The following is an 18,392-nucleotide window of genomic DNA, read 5'->3' on the forward strand; positions in this document are numbered from 1 at the left end:
GTGCTTATGAAATTGCGACTATGGGTCCGCAAATGGACCTGATCAAGCTATCACTATTTTCCACAGCGCTTGTTTGCGATTAGGCTTTATTTATGAACTTCAGAAGGTTGAAAGTGATACTCCTCAGCATGTGTCTCATGATGCCTTTACTTGGGCTGTCTGCAAATATGGAAATCTAACTTGATGGTAGATCGATCAACATTACTTCCGGGCGTCCGTCAGACAGGGGAAAAGGATATGTTTATTGCACATACCACGCATAGGAAACGTTGCGAGCTCTCGGATTCATTCCAGTTAAGATGTTAAAGTTCTAAAAGGCCAAAAATGCTTCTATGATCAGACATCCAGTACCTAACCGAGATTTCCCGTTTACATTAAATTGATCATTAGCTTATTTCTCCTTAAACCACGCGGTCTTAGCGCACGGAAATGACCGCTTGAAGGATAAGGAGGGTAAAATTCCTAGGCACAAACGCTTTCTCTTTTAAATACAATAGAATCGATGTCTGAAGTATGCAAGCTGAAGAGGTATTTTCTTTGTCTGCCCGGTAGTGCGTCAAGGACAGGCAATTATTTCATGTTTATTATTGCGTGGTACGTGAGGGCGGCTGGTCTGGTTGGATTTGATATCTGGAAAAACTCCTGGTCAGGAAATGGAAATCAATTGTCAACGCGACGCCTTGAAAATAAACAATGCTTTTCTTTTAACAGTATTTGTTGCGCTTTAGTGTGAAGTGCGTACCCTTAATGCTACGTCTTCGAATACGTTTTCCAAAGAACAGCAACATGTTTAACTCTTGCGTCGCGACATTTGTGCTTTTTGGTACTCTACTGATCAATGCTCGGGGTCATATTCTGCAAAACTCCGAAAAAAACCAAGGTTAGTTGTTTCGTCTCAAAACTCTGAACGCTCATTTATCTGATTGTTCTCAATAGTCCTTGGAATTCAAAATGATAATTTGTTGCTCACAACCAGATTTTCTTTTTGTTACACAGCACACTCGAGAAAATTTTGAAACTTACTGGCTCATTATGCAAGCATACATTTTATTTAAGACATCTATAACACTCCTAAGACTCCTTCGACTCGCAGTAAAGGATTTCAACCAAGAATTGTCTGTGTGATTCAAACAGAATTTTTATTCGGCAATCTCGAGTCTTCGAATTCTCAATGAACTGAACTGAGAGAAAACAATGATCAGAAACGTCAGGAGAAGGGAACGAATGGAAGGGAAAACATTTGAAGTATATGTATTAACGTTTCTTGATATTTCTTCTTCAAGACAATTCCACGCAAACTCAGGCAAATCAGACTCAGACGCCTAAGTCAGCTTTCGCAATGATCATGGAAGCGAACGGCATACAAGGAAAGAGCAGAGGTGAGTGAGAGACTCTCAAATGTATTTATAGTGGTAATAGGACCGAGCGGTGTCCAATTCGGTCTGTGATCATACGAGTGATCAACAAAATCGGACGACCGCGAAACGGGAGTCCGATTTGTTAATGACGAGTATGATTACCGACAGAATTGGATGACACGAAGTCCCGTTACCAATTAATCATAACCATTACAATTTCCAAAAAAATAAACAACAAATACATTTAGGACAAACATCTCCAGTAAGGACAATGTCTAAAGCGAAATACTTGAAAATTTCCCTGATTTTTTTTATAGGGTAAGTGGTTGTTGCTATGGTTATTGTGATCAATTCTGTGATTGGTGGATTTAGCTGAGTGGATTTAGTATGATTGGCTGCTTCAACTGTCCGGTTTCAGGTGTCAAATTACAGTAAACTGTCCGATTACAACTGCACAAAATGATTAGTGAAATATAATGAAGCTGATGCACCAATCACACTTTGGGAAATTGTAATGGTTATGATTATAATTGTTAGAATCTCTCTAATAGTCATTAATCACTTATTGTGGTTCAAATTGGGAGAATTAGATCATAATTCAAGTGAGGAAAACAGAAGCAAGTTCATTTAAAAATAATCTGTGATCTAACTTGTCACTCATATCAGACGGATACGAGCTTTTTCAAGGAGATATCCTGATGACAGACGATATACGTGACGAATTGCGTGACATGGGCCTATTCCCACTGCGTGACAGCACAACCAGTCCATCAAGGCGTAAACGAGCTGCCATTTCAAACATTGCACGAAGATGGATTGGAAGCAATAACAAGCCAGAGATCCCCTACCAACTTGAATCCAGCGTTCGTAAGTAAAACGTGAAATTTTCAGCGACCAGTTTTTGTTTGTTTGTTTCGTTTTTTAGCAAAGTACCTTTTTGTAAGTGTTGACTCATTCTTCCTGTTTCTCTCACCCACTCCTCATGCTTCGTAATCTCAATCTTCTCTTCTGGCATCCAGGTCACGCTCACCGGGTAATCAAACAAGGGATAGATCACTGGGTCCGACACGTGCCATGCCTGCGTTTCGTCCAGCGAACGAATCAGCGGTCTTACATCAGCTTTTTTGCCGGTGGAGGGTGAGCAGAACGGTCTAGTAAAAGACAAATTGTTTCCTTTCAATTGAGAATCTTTTTCTGAACCGAAATAATATGATAAAAAAACGTTACATTTCAGTTGTTTTTCGCACGTTGGAAGGCAAGGAGGTGCCCAGCGGATTTCCATAGCACGCGCATGTGAACACCTACATATCGTCGTTCACGAAATTGGTAAGAGATCTCTAAGCTACTTGAACTCTTGATTTTTTTTATTCCACAATTAATAGTTCAGTTCGCAAACAGATTCGACATATTATACCTCTGTGGTAACTATGTCCTCTTCTCGCTCCAGGTCATGCTCTCGGATTCTGGCACGAGCAGTCTCGGCCCGACCGAGACAGTTACGTAAACATCTACTGGAATAATATTTACCCTCGTAAGTAAAACAAACGTGAATGTCAAGTTGGATTAATCGTGTGAGAAGATTTGAAAGGAAGGAAGACAAATCGAAAGAATTCTTATGTGTGGCTTTGCAGAAGCAGAGTGTTGAAAGAATAATGTCACCTCCCCGGCTGGGATGCTGGTAGGTCATTCCTTCCCCCCTCCCCCCCTCCCCCCTCTGTCATACAACGCTGCTCGAGAGAGTGTTAAGAGATATCCCTTTTAATGGTCTCGAAGAAGCTTGGTTCCACAATAAGACAAGGTAGGAAGGGTTCCTGGACTTCGGCGCAATTATTTTCTACTTTACCTATCCTTCCAAGTGAATTAATGCCAATGAGCTTTATCTGTTCTTTTTGTTTAGAATTTAGGTATGCCTTTCACAAATACGCAGACGGGAGAATTAACAGTCTTGGTATATCGTATGATTACGACAGTGTGATGCATTACGATTCCCGCGCTTTCAGCATGAACGGCCGAACCACTATCGCGCGGAAAAACGGCGATACACAGCTCGGAAATACTCGGGGACTGAGTCGGAGGGATATCGAGCAAGCTAAGTTACTCTACTGCAGAACTAAGTCAACTGACGAGCCACCGAGTGTAAGGCCTACAACTAAGTCACCTACAGGTGAGACTGTTTTGTTTCATAAAAATGTTATTTCGTAGCTGTTAACGGAATCAATAACAACCACTTCGCGGTAGACGGCACACCTTAGTACGGGAGAATGCCTTATTGTTGACTGGTCTGTAATCATACTTTTCTGGGCATAAAAGGAAATAAGAAGTTATCGATATCCCAAAACCACACCGGACACTGAATGAGGGAATGGGCGCGTATTTTAGGGGAGGTGCTGATTGGAGGATTTAGGATGAGTCTTTAATTATCAAGTCCTAATTATATTTCAGGTTGTCGTTACTCAGACAAGCACAGGTTTTGCGCTTATTGGGCGTCACAGGGATTCTGTAAAAGAGGACACACGGATTACATGAACGAGAACTGCCAGAAAAGTTGTCTTTGTGTGAAAGGTGAATAGAGAAGTCATTGATTTCATTGCTGTTGCCTCTTCCCTGGAAACGAATACGTTTTTGTTTCGTTTTGCTTTTTCCTATTTAATGCCATACACTACTTACAATGTATGTTATATACATTTGTATATTTTGAATTTCTTTTTGAGAAGGGGTGAACAGAAGTGAGTTCGTCCTCAGGGTCTCTTTTCTCCAGGCCTCCAGAAGGGAAATAAAGATCGAAGAGTATGGGAACTAGATTCGGAGTCAAAGGGATGAGCAAGGGGATACACGAATGTGGAAAACGTTGGTAGCCCTCCTTTCCCCCTTTATTTTCTCAAAGTTGATTGGATTCCTGATAATTATTTTTTTAAAGGTGTGTGCGTGGACAAAGAGGAAGCCTGTCGTTCATGGGCAGCCAGTGGATACTGTCGTCACTCGTACAAAGATTACATGGAAACAAATTGCAAAAAAAGTTGTAGAATATGCTGAGGGTTGTCTTAGTAGTTCTCTTCGAATTCACCAACGTGGATTCTAAACTCTGAATGAAAGAAAACATTCTAGAATGAGACTTAACTGCTTTCACTTTGTTTTACCATATGCCAGGCATTGTTTTTGCGCCCCAACCCTCCACCCTCCTTTGTTTCTGCTCTCCAAACCCCCCCTTCCTTTCCTTAATCTCCAATAATAGTTTCTGGTACCATTGTACCTTGCCTGTCAAACTAACTATGAAAAAGAATAAAAAAACACTTATCAGTTAAAGAATCCATGTTTATTTCTGGGCTATTCTGTATTTCATAACTGTATTGTATTAAATTTTTCACAATACATTGATGATATTTTTAACAACTCGGTATCTTTACAGTGATAATCAATTAAATTTTTTAAGGGTCGAGAGACCGAAAAACACAACAATTCATGTTAACTTTTAAATTTTTTGCTTTCAGTCCGTGTGAAGAAATAATCATGATGAACCGTATACCCATGATATTTTAATAAATTAAAATTTACGCAGAGCTTCATTCATTGTGCATGATTAACCCTCTCGCTCCCAACACCTGGTTGTAAATTCTCCCCTCCGGCTGCTACACATTTCCTTGTAAATTAGTTTCGAGAGTTTTGTGTGAGATCAAGATAACAACTTCTACCTGATTAGTTTGAGTATTCGCATTACCTGTTTGCTAGATAATGAACAGATAGAATAGGGAGAATTTACATGTTAATCACTTCTGGGGGTTGAAGGGTCATGTGACACCAGTATAACTACGTACCTAAAACAATGTTATGTAACCCCGTTAGAAACGATAGAACTACCACAAGGTTTGGAATCGCCGTTTCAGTTACGAAAAAAACTTGACAAAGAACCTTTAAAAGACGCACATCGGGCACTATTTCAAGGACTATAATTGGAAAAAATTACGTAAATTCATTAAGCTAACATTAAACATGAAGCCGAGGAGACTGATTTCAAATTTCCCAGTCAAATGTAACCTGTGCGTTTCTTGCCCAATAACAGCTAACATGGCGTCCAACGCTGCTGGTTGAGAGACACCATACTGATAAATTGTTAAAAAAACACCAAGAAGTATTCCCATATATCGAGGCCTTCATGAGAATGATGGTAGCCCGTCATTACGCCATAGACGATCACTTAGAAAATTGAACTAAATACATCTTATAAATAAATAACTTTGCAAATATCTCCTGGTTTAGAGAAACAACATTAACAAGTGATATTATATTCTTGGTTTGAAAGTAAAATGTATTACCGTAAATCCTCGAATCAGCGCCTTCCCTCGCGCGTTTCCCTTAAAGTGCCCTTTCCTCGCGCGCGTTTTATTAAGCACCCCTTCCATCTACCAAAAAATTTTAAATAAGCGCCCCCTCCCCCTTTCCCGTTCTAAAGCAAAATTGACCGGGCTCGCCGAAATAATTAAACACGTAATCGCAGCATACGATTTCTACCTGAATTCTGTTCTTGTATAGTTCTGGAACACGATTAGTTTGGAAAAATAAAAGTACCAACTGTGCCGTTATTGAAATTTTATGATTTTCTTTGTGTATTTAAACACAACTGATGTTGTATTACAAGGAACGAGAATATCTGGCCACGGTTTGGGACCACTTAAACTTTCCCCCATCCCGTCAAATGCCCTTCTTTGAACAAGCCTCCCACCCCACGTTTTATCCTAAATCTAAGAAGGGCGCGCAAGGGGCTAACTCGAGGATTTATGGTCTATTCAATAACAATGAATTTTTACCACGGAGTATTTTTTAAGGGCTCTATGATGAGCTTCTCTTAGTATTTAATCAGAACGCCATCTTCTGGATGCGAGATTGGATAACGCCACCACGCATGCGCCCTGTTGTAGACATCACTTGAGCTTGCGCACTGGATGGAGTGAGGGTAGCAACTGTTGCTAAGAGTGACGCTGCTTGAGTGACAGCATGAGAGATCTTCCCACGATCCCCACTGTGCGGGGGCTGATACCTGATAAATTTCTGTTAAAAAATCAGTTATTTTTCATTAGTATAAAAAGCCACTGTGCCTTCGAGAATAAGTATGGTTAAGAGTTCATCTTATGATCTCTTGGTACAGTACAGATTTTTTGTTTCTTGCAGTGGCAGCCATTTGCACCAAAGTAAAAGTATAAATATTTTTTATACCGGAAAAACCTGAGCCTTTTCCAGGCGACATTTGCGGCAGAGCAAAAAAAAAAAAAAAAGAAAGAAAATCGAGGGAGGTTAGGATCGAGTGGGAGAAAAGAGAAGAGATCTGGGTCGAATGGAAAGAAGAACGGAGGTTTGGGTCGTGTTGAAAAAGGAGGGAGACTTAAGGAGACTTTTGATTCGGTTGAATAAGGAGAGAGGTTTGGATCGGGTGAAAAAAAAAAAAAACAGGAAAGTTTGGGTCGGGAAGAAAAGAAGGAGGGAAGCCTGGACCGGGTGGAAAAATAGAGGGAAGTCTTCGAGGCTTGGGTTGCTTCTTCACGCAACCTGACCCAAAGCTTCCTGCTCCTTTTTGTTCTGCAGCTGTTATCTCGTTCTGTTTTACCAATTAAACGTCACTGCAGGCCGGAAAAAAGTCATAATCGAAGCTTTTATCCACTCGGGCCTTTTCACAACCAGTAGATTTTTATCTCTTCATTAAGAAGTAAATCACTGTTGACCATAGGCGACAAAGTCAAAATGAATGGGGTCTATCTACATACGTCTCGAGAAAAAAAAAGATTTCGTAAACTGGAGATTTCAAAAAGACTTACCATCACTAAACAAGTCTCTTGAGTCATAGGTCAGCGCTCCACTTGAAAGAAAGCATGTGCCATCCTCATTTTCATACGCTTGAATGCCATTTGACATTAAATAGCTCTCTCTGGAGACGGAAAGCAAATGGTTCTTCAGTGCTGCTTTCATGCCTCAATTTTTAACAACAGCAGCGATTTATGCAGTAAAACCATTGGTCTTAGATGAAAATAAAAGATGAATACGAACCTTTCTGTGTTACCTAAAAATCTGATCGAGTCCCTGAATCCTTTAGCAAACGGGTTACTGTAAATCTTGAGTCTCGTTATCTGCGAAATTAATGAATCTTTTTAATCAAAGGTCGCAACCTATCGTGAACTCAATCTTCCTTCATGCGTTAAAACGCGCTCTGAATGATTGTACCAAGTTATCCGGACTCCTCCCCTCTTTAGGCTTCAGGCAGGACACCTTCGACATTTATTGCTGATTCTAACAGTACGCAAACCGCTTGCCCCGTTTAATTTAAGCATAGCATAAACTCAAAAACAGCTTCTCTCTTCTCTGAGTTAGTATACCATACGACAAAAAATTCTGGACCAAAAGACTCCCTTTTAATTTGTCTTAGATTCATAACAATTGTTTCACACCATTTTTACTCAACTACCGAGCTTGCAATTTACCATCTTTCTTAATATAACATAGTTTTAAACGCCACTTACGAGGTGATTCTGATACGAAGTGACCGCCATGAATGTCGTTTCTGGAAACACGAAGGTCTGCGCTTCCGTCAAGTCTGTTTTGTGAACATTTTCACTTGCAGGATCCTTGACCAAGTGAATTCGTGGTTGATATTTGTGCATGGAGTTTAAAATGATCTAAAAGTAAAAAGACAACGCATCAGTGAAAACACACATTTTGTCCAACTTGCGAGCCTTTACAAAGCTCCTAAAAGCTGAACAAGTTCAGTCATAAAGCCACGCTTTGCTATCACAAACGCCTTAGTTCGAACTCTATAGAGGTAAATTACATTTCTGAAAAACAGCATAAGGTTGTGCAGTTTATGCGAACAAAATACGCCCTTATATGCGAAGTTTTCATACGAATTTCGTTCACTATCCTTTCCAAATTGCGGGGGTTTTTAAATTTCGCTAGCAAACATCATCGTTCTTTGTGGTAAAGAAGAACTTCTTTTTCTGTTGTCTTTCTGTTTTTGAAGCTGCTTACATGGAACACACATGGAAATCATTTCCACCTCAATTAATTCTTTACATATATATTTTGGCGAAAATGCTGCATCGCCTAGCTTCTGATAGCCACTATCCAAAGCGGGAAAACGATTCACTCCAATTATTACATTCTAAAATCTATATTGCTTGCGTACCCATGAAGCACTAAATTTAATGGTTGAGAACTTAAAAACTGCAGTCCTTTCATGAATGAAGTCAGTTTTTGAAAGTTTGTATCTCTTTCTTCAATTATAAATAAGAAATATCTATTTCTAGAGCAGGTTGGGGGAATGAAGTTGATTTTGTATCGTGTTTCACCAGTTGCGGTTTTCTTCCTGTCACTCAAAAAATTGTCGCCAAAAGAAGACAGAATATAGAGTAAGTTTCCCATGAGGATTTATTTTATGGCCGCGAAACATCACCTCACGCAAAGTTCGAGAACTTTCCAAAGCAGCTGAATTTTTTGTTTAAAGCGTTCATCATAGGGAACTTGAGACTTGTTTGTGGTTCCTTGAGTACCTTAGGAGTATGTGGAAAAGGTTTTCAGTTTATGACGCAGAAGAACAGCGTAAAAATTGAAATCCCGCTCAACCGCCAAAGTCTTAGTAGAGCAATTTGAACTTTTCATTTTTCGGAAAGAGGCAAACTTATTGCTCATCCGTGCTTTAAAATTTATGTAGAGGGGCAGAGATGTCTATAAAAGCCGGCATTTCAAGAGGCCTTTGCTAACAAAGAAAGCTGAAGCAAAATTAATAAATCATTGAAAGACGCTGTGATGCAAGATTCAAAGAACGTCGCACTGAAAGAGAACATATCTGCTTGAAAGAGAAGATATCTGCTAAAAAGAGAGTTTCCTGTTCTTCTATTTTGGTCTTGAATAAAATTGGGTTCAATTGAAATTTAAAGGGACGTGACGATTTCGCTAACAGGTGGAATTGTTTTGTTCAGTTTTGTATTGAAGCGCTACAAAGGCGGACTGTTCTACGGTATCACAGCTAGCTAATGGCATGTCATAAGTAACTAAAATATCAGATCAATTTACAGTCACAACGAACAACGGCAAGCGTAAACATGGCACAGAACCGAAACCAGATTGTGAGTAGTTGTGACGGGAGAGAAAAAGTCTTTAAGCATGGGGTAAGAAATTTCGGAAATGGTGGAAATTCCATCAAAAGAATCGTACATTATAAGCGCGTAAAAAAATTTTCCCTTCAGCGTGCAAAATGGCGCAAATTGTTCTCAATTTAAGATTCGCGAGGATATTTTATGCGCCAAATTTACATGATTGTCGTTATAGATGGCTACATATTTCTCTCTTAATCATTCATGTCTGAGGAAAAAGACAGTAAACCCGTGGCAACTTCTGATCGACAGTCAAGTTGAAAATGATAAACGAAGAGTATGAAGTGTTAAGAATGTGTTAAAAACCTGGAGGCCGTTTGCGCAAAAACAACTAGTCATGAAATAGGATTGATCTTAGTGAGACGGCTTTAAAGAAGCAAAACGCAGACAAGACACCTGTAAGGCATTTGAACCGGACACTTTGGGCTGTAGATCAATTCTAGATATTTGTGATAACGGACGGAGCTAGAAAATTGTCGAGCGCAATTTGCGTTAATGTTCTTTCGAACGTTAAATTATCATTTCTTACAAAAAAGAAAGCATATCTAATTGCGTAAAAAGCAAAGGTTGTTCTGATAATTAAAAAATAATTGCTACAAATGTAAACTACCTTTATGGTTTTTATAGGCACGACAGAAATAAAGCTAGGTAAGAGGGAGGCCGCCGGAAAATCTTATCCCCACGAAAGGGTAGACAATTCTTTATCAGATAAACCATTGACGATGGCCAAAAATAAGGAAGTCATACATCACTCTTATCGACTTGAAAGTCAGTAGATAATGCCTGGGCGTCTCACACTTACATTTCCTCGCTTGTCATCTCGGTTGTTCGTTAACTTGACTTTCTCGAATGAGAGAACTTGTCTTTCCAGCTGCTGCCCCGTGAACGGGGAGTCAGGGTGAACACACATTACTTTAGGGGGCGCTGCATCGGCTTCTCCTGCAACGAACCAGGCGGAGTCCGCATAAGAGTACCTGTGCCGCTTAGAGTCCAGAGGCATAATATCCAACAACACTGCATACTTAGCATCAGGTTCAAGATCCACGAAGGATACACGGACGGTCGGGAACATTCGCCTGTAAATTGAAAGAGACACGAAATTTCTTAGCTAATTAAAAGTTACAACTTTTCCTTAATTAAATGGTAGGGGAAAAAATGGCGTTTTTAAACTCTCTTTTGATTGCCGATTTTGATCAACTTTTATTTTCGGAAAATCGTCAACTGTCGTAGGTCTAACCCTGTGGTTTGTAAGAAAAAGGCTTCTTAAAGGTTTTTAAAATTAGTGTTTTTGATCTCCCGGAAGAAAACTGGGAAAATGATCTGTTTTTATCAGAATGGATGAGGTGCAATTACAGAGCTTGTCAAACAGCAGTCGCAACGTCTCAGGTTAATGTCTTTATCACGTGACTTTTGCGTGCCGCTTTCCTATGGATTTCTACGACTTCTTAAGTGGATATGACTAGCAAAATAATGAAACTTTATACAAGCCACTTTTTTTGAAAAAACAAAACAAAAACGTTAATGGTAACTCTCCATTTTTCTTAAGCTTGGGTAATAGAATAGGGATAAAAGTTTCCTTGGTTCCTTTTTGAACAGAATTTCAAGAACTATTTGAACCTATGACCACAACCATTAACATACAAATAAAACGCAGAGAGGAAGACCATCACTGTTAGAGAGTGAGTATCATTAGCAGGTGCTTGCCGCCAAAACAAATAGAAAGAAAAAGTCGGTTTAATTCTCACTGGTTCTTTTGCTTCAATTTAGCTTGTGCGTAAAGCTGAAAAAACGTGGTCCAAATAAACTGAGGATCTGTCTACAAACGGGAGAAATGACCTCTTGTTCAGTTTTGCAAGTAGCCATTTTCTTGCAGCGTTACTCTAAAGAAAAAAACTTCAGACACCCTTGCCTAGATGCGGAAGAGTTTTTCTATAATGTGCCAAATTGTCTCAAAAACAATTGGAATCGCCGAGATCCTCTCTCTTTTTTTTTTCTCCTTAAGAAAGAAACATGAACTTATGACACTTCTAGCGAAGTTTTTTTGATTACAGACAAACGACTTGTGAGTCATCTCAATCTAGTTGCGTAACAACACTACTGACAGTGATCTTGCCTTCAAAGAGTCGTCTATATCTGCGAATCATTTACGCGAATGGCGTTCATTTTCAAAATATTTCCTTCCATCGCTAAGAGTACGCGACTTTCTGAGGTTTAGGCCACAATTCTTTTAGTGAAAATATGAACCTGCATTTCCAGTCCTTTTAGGCACGCTAACTTGGATGGAAGCAAATTTTGCGGGCCTTTACGTTTGTAAAATGAAATAAATGACATCATCGGAAAAACTTTGGTCTGCGGGAAAAGCTGAACCGGACGAAACTTTTTTGGTCTCCCCGGATGCGCAAGCTTTCCATTTGTTGTTTCATTTTACTTTTTGCGCATAACCTGACCAAATTTTCGCCTTTTCAATTTCATAAAATCACAGAAAAATGGAAGTCCAGTTTTAATCTATAGTTCTATCAACGAAAACAATTTAGTTGAAGGATTGTTTTAGTTTCCTCGACGTGATCTTCCTGATGATCCAGTGGCTTCACCTTGTGGCTGATTCGAGTTCTGGATGAAACGCCCCAAGTTATTGCTGGAAACCGTTCATTGACAGTCAACGCTAAGGCATATGTGACGATAGTCGTCGGGGAAGTTCCTTTCTAAACTCATAACTGATGGTTAAATGCTCCGTATTACAGTGGGCGATTGCGGTAGTGGGGAAACGAGTATATTCAAAGCCACAAAAGAGATGTCATTTGTTACATTTTTGGGGAAAATTATTCGTGAATATAAGGGAAAAAATAGCCAATTCGTCGGGGTGATGTGGAAAGGAATTTAATTGAAATGAACTAGATAAAGTTCTGAGGCTAGCGGATGATAGGGCGATTTTTTTTTTAACATAAAAGTACTGCAATTTTTCCAATAAAGAATGAATTCGAACTTCAAGTAACATCAGAGAAAGAACTACAAAATATAAAGCCGACAAAACTGAAGCAACTAAGAAATCCTTTTTCATTCCCGTACACTCCCATTTCTCTAGTGTTTTTTCATATTTTCCTCTATCTTTTTTTAGAACTTTTGGAACTTCAAAACGTTATTCCTTTCGTCGCACAGGGATATAATTTCAAGTATCATATAATGGTGAGGTGGCAATTGTTGAAAATGTGAGAATTTGTTCTGATTAAGGAGTGTTGAGTAGCCTTGGCCATATATACTTTAAAAGCTTACATTTCAGCACTTCCCTCTCTTCTTGTTTTTTCAAAACAATAATTCCAGCAGATTAGCTTAGGGTGCATTAACAGTTCACATTGGATTTTCTTTCTTCTCTTCGTTCCGAACTTATTAGCCTGTTATTGTTTCGAAAATTAACCCCCGCAGCTTTTGATTAATTTGTTGATAGCGCCAAAAAAACAACACCACAAAGAATAGGAAAACCGTCTGTGCTACTGAACAGAGCGGCAAACCACAAAGGGCATAACCACAGCAACAATTCGTTGTTTGAAAACATGCTGTTAAAGAGTTTTAACGGATAAACCGCACAGAGGCCATTTTCCTGTCACACCGGTCAATTTGCGATATCTGGGATATCAGTAACATCTTGAGTCGGCCTATGGACGGGAAAACTGCTCTTTGGCTAACAAGACTAAACAACAACTTAAAAAAGAGTGAAGTAAAATGAAGGGTTTGAAAACCTTTCAAAATCTGTGAACTAATTTAAGGAAAACTGTGAAATATTTCATCGTATTCCTCTGATCTGTGGTAAGTAATTATCTTATCGCACGGACGTGCAATAAGCAAACTTGAACTGACCTTCCTGTCTTCGTGATTATCATTTCTGTACCTAGCCGATAGAAGCAGTTCCAAAGTTCCTTGCCTTCCAGTATGGCATTTGGTTTTAAAGTTTTAAGCTTCTTTCGTGGGACCGGTGAGTAGTGTTTTTCTCTTTCAGATAGCAGACTTTTCTCATCAGGCCTTGTCTCAAGTTCTTCTAAGAAAGGCAAAATGTATAAGCCGACTCAAAACGATTAAATCCTTAATGCCTGTAGTCACTCTAGAGAAAGACACCTCTGATAACTTACCTTCATGGACGAGGGACGCGATCGAAAACGCTCTGGCATTGTTCGACAAGTTGCCTGCTCTCTGGCTGCTGGAATGTTTTAGCGACATTTTGCCGGCCGAATGTTCACGAGACAAGCGTAATGTTGTATACTTGTTTGAACCACGCATGCATAAGCTTATCAAGAACGTTGAGGCAATAAGTGAATTTTAGCTTCAGCAAACAATCAATTAAAACCTTTTAACACTGCGCCATGTCGTCGCCGACGACTAGCGAACTGTCCGATTGGTTCCACGTGACCGTGACACAGCGCAAATATTGTCAGGCGTCAATCATATTAGAAGCACGGGATTGAATACAGTTCTGCGCCGTGTAATGAACGAAAGTTTGCGCTGGAAAGCGCTGTTCTGTTTGCAAAACTTTGTAACCAATATCGGACTCTTTCCATCAATCGCAAGGAAATTTTAACGGTGAATTCTATGTAGCCAAGCCGACTTAAGTCACCGCATTTCCCAAGAGTTCTTCACGCTTAATTATCACTTAGAAATTCTCCAATAAACTTGCTTGCACTTTTAAAACTTTTTCACTTGTTCTTCGTTCAGAGTGACAGCTTTTCATGTTTTTTTCACATACCGTGCGCATTTGAAAATTAATTGAAAACAAAGGAGGTGACCGAAAAAATAATCTGAATGCAGGAAGAGGTTTATTCTGAAAAATTTTTCATGCCACTTTCTCTTTTGTGAGGAAGTGAGAAATGCTTGCAGTGATGATATCACCCAGGTGCAGAAAACAGCGAGTGAGACAATTCCGTTTCAGCCAAGAAAAATTTATCGCTCATTTCTTGGAGGAACTCTATCTACTCGCGTCAATTTTACATCTTTTCATCGTCAGTAAGTGAATGTCGAAGGACCTAAGGGAGTTCTTTTAGTGAACTTGGCTTTGACAGAAGTGCCTTAATGTTCAGAGATCGATGGCGCCAGTTGGTCAACTCCAATATTCGTCTTTCTACAATCAAATCATTGATGGTGATGAGATAATTAGAGTGATAAATGCGGCGGGTACCACTACTGCGAACCGAGAAAACTTGGGATATCTTTTCGCTTTTCTCACTTGTTCAATAAGTCTTCGATTTTGTAAAAAAATGGAGAAAAACCGAAATAAATCAGGGCATTCGTTGTTAAATTTGGAGTGAGAACGTGGAGCTTTCGTAAACCATTTATGTGCACCAAGTGGTCCGAGTAAACCATTTAATTGCAAAACAAACCCTTTCAAAGCATGATAAACCATTTCAAGACAGCAGGGGTCATCGATTACAGCTCAGCATGATCAGTAGGAAGCAATGTGTAGGAAAGTAACTAGACACTTTAAAAGCGCAAGAACAAACTGATAACCGCCTAAAAATTTTGTGTCAGCATTGGATGCTAAACGTCGAGATGATCTAAGTGTTGCGCCGAAAACATTAACAACTCATCCATCCCTCAGCTTAACTATCAATTGTTTCGTTGAAGCTTTGAGCGAAAAATCCGCGAGAAAAAGCCACAGGAATTCGGTACCATTCGCTTCTGATAAAACGCCTACTCTGTAATACTATCGAGCCATCAAAAAACACGACCCTCCCACTTGAACTGATCACAAAACCTCTCTCTTGAAAAGTTATCTACTGTGCTCAAGTTATCGCGGTCATTATTTTATCACACTGAAAAACTAAAACTGTAAAAGATTTGATTTCAATCAGATCTTTCGCAATATGTGTTTCACTCGAACTCTCAAGTCGTCTTTTACATTTCCTCTTAATTACCATTAATCTACATTTCCTGTAAAAACAATCTTGAGGATTTAGCGACAAAGAGGTATTTCCTGTTGTTTTGGTGGGTTGTTCTGTTTGTTGACGACAGCATTCTTTAAAAATGATTTGTGTTCTAATGACTACACATTTACGCCAACAAGCCCTTGGACTCCTCACGTAGCCATTTAAACATCTTCATGGGAAGTTTTCCCACGCCGTAATTAAAGAAAACAAAATTACAATTGATCACCTTGTGTGATGTTTACCGACACTGTTTGAGATAATTTTGTCATTGAACCTCAGCAACAACGCATAAGTGAGGCATCGAGCATGTTTCATTCCTTTCGTTTTCAAGATCACATATCAATTCTCCTTACACTCTGCTATACATTTCTCTTTATTTTACCTCGAAGAATTTGGTGAAAAATCAAACAATGTCTACGTGGTGAAATTTTTCTTAGTTCTCGTCACCTTTCTGCAAGACGATGTATAGATAATTTAGGGAGAAATTACACATTGATCACCTATAGCTACAATAAAAAGTGATAATTGGGAAGAATCGGGCGTTAAACTGGCAGCGTCTTGACGAGGGAAATTTAACTTTTGATGAGCCTCGATGATGATGCAATCGAACAATGTAACTGGTAACGCCTAACGGCAGTCCACGTAGTTAGAAATGTCGTTGGCAGCTTCTGTGGGGCGAAAGAACTGCGGAATACGCCGGTGAAAATATTAGTGCTCGAGTTGTAACATGAATGAAGAATTCTGTAGGATAATTGAACATCTCCTATCCCGTTTCGGCTCTAGCCCGGCGATTCTTGATCCGTTTTGACAAATTCGTTACGTTAACTGCAAACATCGAGAGAAATGGCCGAAGCTGGATGGTGAAACAGTCACCTGGCCAGCAACAAAAAGCCAAAGGCATGAAATATTCATTTTTTTTACGAGCATTTGACAAAGTGCTTCGCGCTTTTGAAGAAGAGAGACCAGGAGCAACTAAGCGATGATGATGACTTTCACGAACGTGATCTCTCGAGATCACGAGTGCTTCGTTACGAGAATCCGTGAAAGAGTTAATGGCCTTATTTTGACATTCTTTTCAATCAGAAGCTTTAACAAACTCATTTCACAAGTTCACCCAAGAATCTTGTGACATTGGTCTGTCGTTTTAGCTGGCAACCATATGGGACACGCCATACAAGTGTTTTGCTGGAGAGAAGTGGTTTGAATCGGTAATGAATCAACCATCTGAGACACAAGCACAATGAAACGCTAAAAGACGCGAGTTGAAGAAAAATTATTTCGCTGCGTTTCCTCTGATCACCGTTTCTGGAGTGATAGAGACTGGCTTAGAAAACAAACAGCAAACACACGCATCCGTTCTAAAATCAGTCGATTCAATCTTTTTACAGTATGAATTTTTAGCGCAAACCTCAGTTCGCGTAACAATTTCGAATTCCAAGTTATGATACACGATGTCTCTCCACTTAAGTTATAAACACAAAAACTTTCTTTTTCATTTTATTTTCAGTCCAATTTGTTATTTATAACAAACCGCTGCTTAAAAGATTTGGCTTAACAATGGATCGCGTGCAGATTAGTATCGCGCGCAATTTACAACATAATTAAAATTGAATGAGCGATGACAAGCAACAAAAAATACAAAAGAATTTTTCATCCTCAGGAAAAAAAAAAGAAAAAAGAAAAGATAGTAAAGACAAAGAGCCAAGACCTAAGATTAAAAAAATAAATCATTCAAGCTCTGTTCGTGATTAGATCAACCTTTAAATTACTAAAGAACGAAAATGTTCTATAGAAAAATCAACTTATCTGGAGTAGTAAATGTCGCCTTACATGTGACGGGCAATACAACTAATGGCAATAACTCAACTACACTCCCGAAGTTTTATCCCAACAAACTTTAACTACAACTGTATATACTTGAAGTCAAACTCAAAGCAAGAAAAAGGTGACACTTTTAAGGATCCTGATTATCATTACAACACATATCAGAATAATGAATGTTCACAGAAAACGTGTGGCGGGGTTCATCAAAAAGACCAAAGAGGATCTCCTTCATCGTTGCCTTCAAGTCTAACAGAGACAATGGCCATTAAGTCCATAAAATATGAAAATAAAAGTTACTGACTTCACTGTCACCTTGGTAGGAATCTACGTGACGAGTAAAATCATTGAGTTGAAAGGCGCACGGTCGCTAAAAAGAATCTGTTATCGACTCTTGAATATTTACAGTTTTAAGTTACATCGCACTATAGTCACGGTTTTTTTGCCATCAAACCTTCACTTATGACAGTGGGCTAAAAGTGTTAAGCTCGCCCATTTGTGGAGTGGAAGAAATTTAAGTAAGAAGGAAAAGTCATTTTCAAATTCGCATGGAGATATTTCAAAAATTACTTTGATAAAGTAGGTTTTTTTCCCCTCTAAGTTTAGCGGAGTTTCAAAGCCCTGACCGTCTGCATCAAGCTGGGATTTTTTATAAACTACAGTGTTGTTTTTATTCAGCGCGAAATTTGGGAACAAACCTGGATACTTATCCGTAATTGATAAAAAATTTACCACGGGTAAAACGTACGCTTATGGAAAATAGGGGTGGATAATGCCTAGTAATACGACTCATTCAAGATCTTCCTGTTTACGTTTGGTGTGGATCTCTGCTACTTTAGCGCACATTAACCCATACAAATGGTCCTTGTGAAGTTTTCCGAATTGGCTAATCTTATTCTCACGGTAAATTTATCCTTGTATAAAATACCGTGTTTATAAATGAAACATAAGTGTTAAAAACTTGTCCAAGAATGAATAATTCTGCGATTGAATGACATAATGAGATGGAACAAAGTGAACGAAAACATACTTCGAATATTTAATTACTCAGCGAAGTTTGTCGTCAATAGTTGTCATTGTTTATTTCGCTACAATGAAAACATTTTTTCATGTCCTTAAAAAGAAAAAAAGATAGACACCTTAAAAAACAGTGTTATCGCGTGGGAAAATGT

General features: G+C 39.0%; 2 protein-coding genes and 1 long non-coding RNA gene across 5 annotated transcripts; 2 read left to right on the plus strand and 1 right to left on the minus strand.

Moving 5' to 3' along the window:
- Window positions 1-4,661, plus strand: LOC113673146 (zinc metalloproteinase nas-6). 2 transcript variants are annotated; one of them, XM_027189513.2, is made up of 9 exons: window positions 1-880; window positions 1,284-1,379; window positions 2,025-2,225; window positions 2,378-2,495; window positions 2,593-2,684; window positions 2,806-2,889; window positions 3,256-3,522; window positions 3,801-3,920; window positions 4,276-4,661. In XM_027189513.2, exons 1-9 carry the CDS (start codon window positions 748-750, stop codon window positions 4,389-4,391), a joined length of 1,227 nt encoding a protein of 408 aa, XP_027045314.2. In that variant the 5' UTR covers window positions 1-747; the 3' UTR covers window positions 4,392-4,661. The 2 variants fall into 2 exon arrangements, with proteins under 2 accessions (XP_027045314.2, XP_089049019.1); XM_089192893.1 differs by having other exon boundaries at window positions 696-880; window positions 4,070-4,661.
- LOC113673147 (T-box transcription factor TBX20) lies at window positions 4,655-13,876 on the minus strand. 2 transcript variants are annotated; one of them, XM_027189515.2, is made up of 7 exons: window positions 13,612-13,876; window positions 13,343-13,520; window positions 10,293-10,566; window positions 7,862-8,017; window positions 7,392-7,471; window positions 7,163-7,272; window positions 4,655-6,401 (listed from the first exon to the last, which is right to left on the minus strand). In XM_027189515.2, the coding sequence occupies exons 1-7, from the start codon at window positions 13,757-13,759 to the stop codon at window positions 6,199-6,201; spliced, it is 1,149 nt and encodes a 382-aa protein (XP_027045316.1). In that variant the 5' UTR covers window positions 13,760-13,876; the 3' UTR covers window positions 4,655-6,198. The 2 variants fall into 2 exon arrangements, with proteins under 2 accessions (XP_027045316.1, XP_027045317.1); XM_027189516.2 differs by having other exon boundaries at window positions 13,343-13,517; window positions 13,612-13,859.
- Window positions 9,411-10,859, plus strand: LOC149034940 (uncharacterized). The gene is made up of 2 exons (XR_016182655.1): window positions 9,411-9,505; window positions 10,118-10,859. It is a non-coding gene; the product is annotated as an uncharacterized LOC149034940 (long non-coding RNA).
- Window positions 13,877-18,392: the final 4,516 nt, after the last annotated feature.

This window comes from Pocillopora damicornis, chromosome 13 (assembly GCF_964200805.1).
Source record: "Pocillopora damicornis chromosome 13, jaPocDami1.2, whole genome shotgun sequence".
NCBI classification, from domain to species: Eukaryota; Metazoa; Cnidaria; class Anthozoa; order Scleractinia; family Pocilloporidae; genus Pocillopora; species Pocillopora damicornis.